This window comes from Sus scrofa, chromosome 2 (assembly GCF_054392235.1).
Source record: "Sus scrofa isolate SSC_HxYL_T2T_F1_AM1 chromosome 2, Sscrofa_HxYL_maternal_Yorkshire_Landrace_v2.0, whole genome shotgun sequence".
Taxonomy (NCBI): domain Eukaryota; kingdom Metazoa; phylum Chordata; class Mammalia; order Artiodactyla; family Suidae; genus Sus; species Sus scrofa.
Genome location: NC_139384.1, coordinates 14883909 through 14893785, shown reverse-complemented (window position 1 = coordinate 14893785; position 9877 = coordinate 14883909). Strand labels below are relative to the sequence as shown.

The following is a 9877-nucleotide window of genomic DNA, read 5'->3' as shown; positions in this document are numbered from 1 at the left end:
TCTCTATTTTATTGATTTCTTCTTTGATCTTTACAATTTCCTTCCTTCTGCTGACTTTAGGACTTCTTTGTTCTTCTTTTTCTAATTCATTTAGGTGGAGGGTTAAGTTGTCAATTTGGGATATTTCTTCTTTTTTGAGAAAGGCCTGGATTGCTATAAATTTCCCTCTGAGCACTGCTTTCGCAGCATCCCATAGATTTTGAGAGGTTGTGTCTTCATTATCATTTGTTTCAAGATAGTTTTTAATTTCCTTCTTGATTTCCTCATTGACCCATTGGTTTTTTAGTAGCATGTTGTTTAGTCTCCATGGAGTAGGTTTTTTCTCTTTCCTTTTCCCGTGGTTGATTTCTAATTTCATGGCATTGTGGTCAGAGAAGATACTTGAGATAATTTCTATGCTCCTAAATTTATTGAGATTCGCTTTATGTCCCAATATGTGGTCGATTCTTGAGAATGTTCCATGAGCATTTGAGAAGAATGTGTATTCTGATTTTTTTGGATGTAGTGTCCTGAAGATATCAATTAAGTCTAACTTTTCTATGGTTTCCTTTAGGATCTCTGTTGCTTTATTGGTTTTCTGTCTAGAGGATCTGTCCATTGATGTGAGGGGGGTATTTAGGTCTCCTACTATGATTGTATTCTCATCAATATCTCCCTTTATGTCTGTTAATATTTGTTGTATGTATCTGGGTGCTCCTATGTTTGGGGCATATATGTTGATGATAGTAACATCCTCTCCTTGGATGGATCCCTTAATCATTAAATAGTGTCCTTCTTTGTCTTTCTTTATGTCTTTTGTTTTAAAGTCTATTTTGTCTGATATGAGCGTTGCAACTCCTGCTTTTCTGTCATGTCTATTGGCATGAAATACTTTTCCCCAGCCTTTCACTTTCAATCTATATGTATCTTTTGTCCTAAGGTGAGTTTCTTGTAGGCAGCATATTGAAGGTTTTTGCCGTTTTATCCACTCAGCCATTCTGTGTCTTTTGATTGGGGCATTCAGTCCATTGACATTTAAGGTGATAATTGATAGATGATTATTTATTGCCATTTGATCCTCGTGTTCCAGTTGATTCTATGGTTCTCCATTCTTCTTTTTTTTTTTTTTTTTTTTTTTTGGTTGGATGGTCTCCTGTTATTATCTGCTTGAGTGTATTTTTTTTTTTCATTTTTTGCAAATGCAATATTTGGTTTTGGCTTGTGGTTGCCCTGTTTTTTAAGTATGCTAACCCCTTCCCATAATTGTGTGTTTTAGCCTGATGGTCCTGTAAGTTCAAACACTTCATTATTATATTAAAATTAAGAAGAGAGACATACATACAAACAAAAAGGATTATTTACCTCCTAACATCCCTTGCCCACATTTTATGGTTTTGATGACTCTTTTATTTTTTTCTTTTTAATTTTATTTTGTTTGAAGCATGTTCATGATTAAATCTGTATGCTGGCTTATTTGAGTGACTGCTCTCTGATTGTATCTTCCTCAGTCCTAGTTCTTCCTCTTCTTCTTCTTCTTCTTTTTTTTTTTTTCTTTTCTTTTTTCTTCCCTTTCCTTCCTTTCTTTTTGGTTTAGAGAAGCCCTTTCAATATTTCCTTTAACCTGGGTTTTGTGTTGCTGTATTCTTTAAGTTTTTGTTTGTTGGGAAAAATTTTTATTTCCCCTTCTATATTAAATGATATTCTTGCTGGATAAAGTATTCTAGGTTGCATATTTTTTCCTTTGAGCACTTTAAATATCTCTTGCCATTCCCTCCTGGCCTGTAGTGTTTCTGTAGAGAAATCAGCTGATATTCTTATGGGGGTTCCCTTGTAGGTAACATTCTGTTTTTCTCTTGCTGCCTTTAGGATCCTCTCTTTATCACTAACTTTTGCCATTTTTATTATGATGTGTCTTGGTGTGGGTCTGTTTGGGTTCAGTTTGTTTGGGGCCCTCTGTGCTTCTTGTATCTTGAATCCAGTATCCTTTAAATTTGGGAAGTTTCCAGCGATAATTTCTTCAAATATATTTTCCATTCCTTTATCTTTTTCTACTCCTTCTGGAATTCCTATTATGCGTAGATTGGCCCGTTTTATATTATCCCATAGGTCTCTTATATTGCTTTCCAGTTTTTTGATTCGGTTTTCTGTCTGTTGACCAGATTGAGTGATTTCCATTATTCTATCTTCCATATCACTGATTCGTTCTTCTGCATTATTCATTCTGGTTTTTACTGCCCCTAGTTCAGTTTGCATCTCTGCAAATGAATGTTCTAGTTTTTCTTGGCTCCTCATTATATTTTCTAGCTCCTTTCTGAGGGTATCTGCATTGCTGTTCATATCTTCTCTTAATTCCTTCAGTATTTTCACTATTTCTCTTTTGAACTCCAGGTCTGTCAGACTGCAGAGATCAGTTTCATTGTTGACTGTTTTAGGTGAGTTCTCCTGTTGGTTTGACTGGGGGTGGTTTCTCAGCTTCTTCATCTTGCTTGTTGTCTTCTTTCTCCTGAGGGAGTTGTACTCTCCGTTATCGGGTAGTGTTTGCCTTGTCACTGCCCTGGAATATTTCCTGAGGGCTGGCGTTGTTGGTCAATCTTTTTTTGAGGCAGTGTGGCTTTTCTGGAGTGTTGATGGGACTAACAGTGTTTCTTTGAAGCAAAGGAGGACTTCCTGAGGGCAGACAGGACTGGGAGGTCCACCCCACGATGGTAGCAGATTTCACTTGGTTCTCAGCACCCCCTGGGGTCTTGGGCGGGTAGCAGGGCCCTTGGAGACTCAAGAGGTTCCTCCCCAGGGCAGCCCGACTCAGAAAGACCGTCTGAGATCTTTTCCCGATTCCGCCAGGCTTGTTGCAGCTTTTCTGGGCTGCAGGGGGTCCTGCCTGGAGCTGGCAGTCCTATGCAGCTGGTCCACTAGGTCTCAGCACCCCTTGGGGTCTTGGGCGGGTAGCAGGGCCCTTGGAGGCTCAAGAGGCTCCTCCCCAGGGCAGCCCGACTCAGAAAGACCGTTTGAGATCTTTTCCCGATTCGGCCAGGCTTGTTGCAGCTTTTCTGGGCTGCAGGGGGTCCTGCCTGGAGCTGGCAGTCCTATGCAGCTGGTCCACTAGGTCTCAGCACCCCCTGGGGTCTTGGGCGGGTAGCAGGGCCCTTGGAGGCTCAAGAGGCTCCTCCCCAGGACAGCCCGACTCCGAAAGACCGTCTGAGATCTTTTCCCGATTCGGCCAGGCTTGTTGCAGCTTTTCTGGGCTGCAGGGGGTCCTGCCTGGAGCTGGCAGTCCTATGCAGCTGGTCCACTAGGTCTCAGCACCCCCTGGGGTCTTGGGCGGGTAGCAGGGCCCTTGGAGACTCAAGAGGCTCCTCCCCAGGACAGCCCGACTCCGAAAGACCGTCTGAGATCTTTTCCCAATTCGGCCAGGCTTGTTGCAGCTTTTCTGGGCTGCAGGGGGTCCTGCCTGGAGCTGGCAGTCCTATGGAGCTGGTCCACTAGGTCTTAGCACCCCCTGGGGTCTTGGGCGTGTAGCAAGGCCCTTGGAGACTCAAGAGGCTCCTCCCCGGGGGAGCCCGTCTCAGAAAAACCGTCGGAGAATTAGGTCGATCTATTCACGGCCTGGCTAGGCTTGTTCTAGCTTTTCTGGGCTGCAGGCCTTTTCTAGGGGGCTGGTGGTGTTTGGTGCTGCTCTGTGGAAGTGTAGCCCCTCCAAAGAGCAAGCAGGCCTGTGCAGGGAGAGCCCCTGCGGTGGTAGGCTTCAGGCAATTGTTGAGGCCAGCCCTCCTGGATGGCAGGCAGCCCCAGGTTCGGCGAGAGCGTAGGGGGTGGCGGGGGTGGGGGGAGGGAATGCACTGGGAAGCACAGCTTTCTGCTAGCTAGCGGGCCTGTAAACTTGTTGTGGCGTGGGGGGTATTCTATGGGGACCCACCCCTTCTTCTCTCCCCTCCCCAGCACGGGCGCAGACCAGGCTCTTCTCCCAGGTTCCCTCTGAGGCGGCTTTCCACTTCCCCGCCCCTAGAGTATTGCTCCCTTCCTCTGCGACAGCTTTGTTTTCTAGTCTCCCAGGCAGTCTCTGCCCCGTCAAATGGTTTAGAGACCTCCCAAGCAGTTTCCGCTCTTCCCCGCCCCCCTAGCCCGGGGACTAATCTCTGGAGCCGAGGTCTCGGTGCCCAGCCCCCCCACCCAGGCGTCCCCCGGCCCTTTCTTGGGGACTAACCTTCGGAGGCGAGGTCTCGGTGCCCAGCCCCAACCCAGGCGTCCCCCGGCCCCCTCTCGGGGACCAACCTTCAGAGCTGAGGTCTCGGTGCCCAGCCCCCACCCAGGCGTCCCCCGGCCCTTTCCCGGGGACTAACCTCTGGAGCCGAGGATTCGGTGCCCAGCCCCCACCCAGGCGTCTCAATTTTTGGTGACTGTGCCCGTAGTTCAGATGGTCCGCTGGGTTCTTGATCGTTTTTCCGTACTCCGACTTACTGCTACACTCTTCTCTGCATCTGGAGATTCCTCCGGTTCGTTTGATCTTTCCCCCGGTAGGAGACTTTCCAGGGTGCGGGATCCCTTTCTCCTCCGCAGTTCCCTTTCGGGAGCGCCCGTCCCGCTCGGATTCACCTTCTCTCACTCTCCTCTTTTCTCCCGTTCTGCCCAATAATGTCACGAATTTCTTGCCGTTATTGGAGTTTAGGTTCCTCTGCCAGCGATTGGTTGTTGTTCTGTGCGAGTCATTTCTTCTGTAGATGTGCTTTTTTTGTTGTGTTTGTGGGAGAGGGCGAGCGTGTCCCCCTACTCCTCCGCCATCTTGTCCTCTCTCCCAGGAGTCACATTTTCTGACTGCAATGAAGTACAATATAAAGTTGATATCTAAAGAATAAAAATATATCTTTTAGCTTGAACTTAAATTTTTTTAAAATCTTGAATTATTCTTACAACAAGAAATTTAAGAATTTAACTTTAGATTATCTATTCAATATGCCACAATAAGAATAATTAATATCACTATGTACATATCAAATTTAAAACAACCCTCAGATGAATAATGTATACATTAAATTCCTATATTATCAAACAGGTAACAATAAGTAAATAAAACAAATAGATATTACTGTGATAGAGAGAAAACAATGAATTCAACCTGAACGGGAAATGAAGTGCTATGCCAAAATTTGCCTCTTCAGTTTAAGGATTATCTTAAGCTGGTTATTTTTAAGAAACAGCAGACACAGGAGATGTTCTGAAAACTCAGTGGAATTTACCCTTTTGTAAGAGATATTTACATTTAAAATGGAAATCTTCAGTTTTCATCATGGCATAGAGGAAACGAATCCAACTAAGAATCATGAGGTTGCAAGTTTGATCCCTGGCCTTGCTCAGTGGGTTAGGGATCTGGCATTGCCATGAGCTGTGGTGTAGGTTCCAGACTCAACTGGGATCCTTATTGGCTGTGGCTGTGCTGTAGGCTGGCAGCTGTAGCTCTGATTCGACCCCTAGCCTGGGAATCTCCATATGCCGGGGTGCGGGGGTGGGGGTATGGCCCTACAAAGCAAAAAAAAAAAGGAAATCATTTTTAAAGATGTCTCTCTCTCTGTATCAAGAACAAGAAGATAACTAAATATCTAGAAACTCTTTCCAGTGAAGAGGCTCGGAATTGAACCAGCATTAACAAATATGCCATTGTTTACTGTTTTTTCCTTCCTCCCATCCCACCCCCAAATCATCTTTTGTCTTTAGCCTGATATGGTATTTAAGGTGATGGCTTGGGCCATTTAAAGGAGTCACTCAGTATTCCTGGGTGTCACTCATGTAAACTGGGGTATAAATGTTATTAAATTTCTGTTTCTTTTTCTCCTATTAGTCTTTCCTTCATTTGAGTGGGTGGGTCTCAGTCAAAACCCAAGAAGAATAGAAGGAAAATTGATTGTCATTCTCCATAATCCTAGTAAAGTAGGGGGAGAATGATAAAATTTAGATAAAAATTAATGGATTAGAAAACCAAAAAAATAGCATTTATCCAATAAAGATTTTTTCATGAGTTAAAGAAAGTAACTAGAATAAGCCAAGAAAGAAAGAAAAACACACATATATATGTGCATACATATCCATAGTTAAATATATATATGTATATATATATACACACATACTTAGGATAAAAGATATTTAACATCTCCGATCACATGGTTTCCTCCATGACACAATAAGTGGTATAAGTATAGCTTAAAATCAGATTCCCTTCATGGTTCAGTGGGTTAAGGACCTGGGGTTTTCACTGCTATAGCTTGGGAGTTTCAGTCCCCAGACCAGGAAATTTGCATGCTATTGGCATGGACAAAAAAAAAAAAAAAAGTAGCCTAAAACCATAAGCAACACTAACCATGAACAAAAAATAGGGAAAATATTGAGAAACACTTGCTTCTGGTAAATTTTGCAGTCACCATGGCTTTTGAGGTAATATTTACATTGAAAATTATTATTATTATCATTTGTTTCATAGAGCCCCACCTGTGGCATATGGAGTTTCCCAGGTGAGGGGTCAAATCAGAGCTGTAGCTGCTAGCCTATGCCACAGCCACTGCAATTCCAATCTAAGCCACATCTGCAACCTCCGCCACAGCTCACAGCAACACCAGATCCTTAACCCACTGAGTGAGGCCAGGGATCAAGCCTGCATCCTCGTGGATACCAGTCAGATTCGTTTCTACTGAGCCATGAAGGGAACATCTTACCATAGGTCTCTCATTTGGTTTGATTCTCAAAGTTGCCTACAGTCAAATAGATTTATGCTGGCTCTTTAATCTCCAAATAAGCCTGTTTCAGCAGCACTAACTTTCAATGAATAGAATGGCCTTTCATCAAAGATATAACACATGCAAAATGTGCTCCTTAATCCACCCCAAAATGTTATCTCCTGAAACTTTGGAGTATGAGGGGACTCTTCTGTAAGAGTCCCTTTTAAATATACACAATTGTTAATTTAATTATAATGAATTAATGAAAAATCTACAAATTATTGGTTTTATGAAAGGCTAATATAACTTTGTTCAGAGTATATTATGAAATATTAGTTATGAATTGAGGATGGATACTGAATATACAGTACAATAATAATTATGCAAATTTAGAGGCTTACAAATAAACAGTTTATGAACAAAAATATCGGAGAAAAATGTATCGAGATGTTTCAACAGTTTTGAATTGTTTTTATATTGTTCTTTGCATTTGTTTCTAATGAATATATTTACTCCTATATATTATCACACATTTAAATATAAAAGTTTCTTTGAGAAAACATGTATCATTCTATCCCTCATGGTTTCAGTCCTAGAAACTGAATTAATTAATTGTGTTTCTCTAGAAAGTGTTTCTCTGCCACCCCAAGCATTAATTTAGATATCGCAAAGGAAGACCAAAACATTAGGACCTTCATTGTGTGGTTACTAAGGGAAAAGACAAGTAGCCTCTCAAAACCTAGCAGAGGTACACTGCATCTTTGAACTTTTGTCCTTGGAAATATTCCAAGTAAACTTCCTTGGAAACTGGTCCACAGGGATGGCCAAATGTTGCATTATCATCATTCCACAGTATATGAGGCCCTGGAATTAGTAGGATGAGTGGCAAGACATACTCTTCTCTGGTTATGCACACAGTCGATCCCTGATATTTGTTTTAGATAGAGCTTCCTGGAAAATTTTGCCATTGATCAGGAGCTGAACACAATTTCTAGGTTGATTCCCTCCGGGGGAAAAAAAAATGAATGCACTAAAACTTAAAAACTCTTCTCATAGAAAAAAAATATGTTATGGCAATGTTCTGCTTAAATAGTCTTCATGTCTTATTTATGAAAAAAATTTGTGGTTTACCTATGGCTAAAGAGACAATATAGGAAGACAGTGTTTTTGCACCAATTTTGACTCCTGGTAAGTATTATTTTCAAACTTAGAAGATTTTCCTTAGGATAAAATAAAACTGGGACATTATCATAAGAATATACATACAGACACTATAATGACATTACCCTACGTAATGCCAGGGCTTGTGGAACTAGAAATACAGAGTTGAGGTAATCAGGATACAAAAGCAATATACATATTTTAGAAATATATTTTGGAAGAATTTTTATTTGAATGGTCAAATTAGGAAATCATAACTTTTGGAAGCTAATATTAACATGTGGTCTATCTTTTTAATGTACCCTATAACATCTAATAATTTTGAAATTTATTTAGTGTTCATATTAAATAATATTGGAAATACAAAGAGAGCACAGGGTGGACTAAAACTATTATTCTGTAATTTTTTATTATACACCTAGAATTTTTTACCCTCAGGTTTGCTGAATTTAATTATAAATAGGAACAAAGTTATCATAAGCATGCTCTCTGGAGCCACTCTATGTTGGAACAATGACAGAACAACATATAATAGTTCTGACTCTGGATAAGTTACCTAAATTCTCTGTGACCTTTTTCTCATCTAAAATACGTGTCTAATAGTACTACCTAAGGTGTGATAGTCTGTGGAAACATTTTTATAAATAAAAGGAAGCATTTAGAACAGTGTCCTGCATATTTTAAATATCTGATATATTGGCTTATATTATATCCAAATGCCAATTTATAACTATTCCTGTATTTGGAAATCACATTAAGATTTTTCTCTGTGAATTCTGTAAATCATTCTTATCACTTTCTAGAAACACTAAACTAATAAAAATATGTCCTGTCTTTCATATAAATAGAAACATTTTTGAAGTCGTCCCTCCTAAGCATCAACTTTGATTTCTCAACAGTTTAGAGCAGGTGGACGCTATGGGTAGAAGGAATGACACACACGTGTCTGACTTCATCCTTCTGGGACTGACAGATTCAGAAGCAGTCCAGAGGATCCTGTTTATGCTCTTTCTCCTGATCTACCTGATGACTCTGCTGGGCAATGCAGGGATGATGCTGATAATCCGCCTGGATCTCCAGCTTCACACCCCCATGTACTTTTTCCTCAGCCACCTGTCATTCCTTGACCTCAGTTACTCAACTGTCATCACCCCTCAGACCTTAGAGAACTTACTGACATCCACCAAGTACATTTCCTACATGAACTGCTTCACCCAGATGTATTTCTTTATCTTCTTGGCTGCCACTGAATGTTTTCTCCTCTCGTCCATGGCCTTTGATCGCCGTGTAGCTATCTGCAATCCTCTGCATTACCCAGTGGTTATGTCCACAAGAAGCTGCTGCTCCCTAGTTTTCGGATCTTATTTCTTTGGCTTCATGGACTCCTTTGTCAATGTGCTTTGCATGAGCAGATTGGATTTCTGTGACTCCAATGTAATCCATCACTTTTTCTGTGACACATCCCCAATCTTAGCCTTGTCCTGCACTGACATACAAAGCATAGAAATAGTCATATTCATTTCAGCTGGATCCACACTAGTGGTGTCTCTTATCGCAATAGTAGTGTCCTATGTGTCTATCCTGTCTACTATCCTGAAAATTACTTCCACTTCGGGAAAGCAAAGAGCCTTCTCTACCTGTGCCTCCCACCTCCTGGGAGTCACCGTCTTTTATGGCACTATAATGTTTACTTATTTAAGGCCAAGTAAGTCCTACTCCTTGGGAAGAGATCAAGTGGCTTCTGTTTTTTATACTATTGTCATCCCCATGCTGAATCCCCTCATTTACAGTCTTAGAAACAAAGAAGTGAAAAATGCTTTCATCAGAGTCCTGCAGAACACAGTGGGCTCCAGGCAATTAAAATGAGAGTGAGGCTAAATTTCTGATTTCATCATTATTTTTTTTCCTCTTCCCTATGGTGCATCCTTTTTGTATTTGTTTTTGGCTGTACCTTCTTTTGCCTCAGCAAGTATGATCTTTTCATTTCAAGGAATGTGCCTTTAGAAATCCATATAGATGGTAAAGCTCATTGGTTG

General features: G+C 41.3%; 1 protein-coding gene across 1 annotated transcript; it reads left to right on the top strand.

Annotated features, from left to right (window-relative positions):
* The first annotated feature begins 8759 nt into the window (after positions 1-8759).
* LOC146405162 (olfactory receptor 8H1-like) lies at positions 8760-9707 on the top strand. Its single transcript, XM_085010064.1, has one exon. It carries the CDS (start codon positions 8760-8762, stop codon positions 9705-9707), a length of 948 nt encoding a protein of 315 aa, XP_084866190.1.
* Positions 9708-9877: the final 170 nt, after the last annotated feature.

Excerpts from the sequence above, each read along its gene's own strand:
- LOC146405162 (XM_085010064.1), top strand. The coding sequence starts at position 8,760 with ATGGGTAGAAGGAATGACACACACGTGTCTGACTTCATCCTTCTGGGA.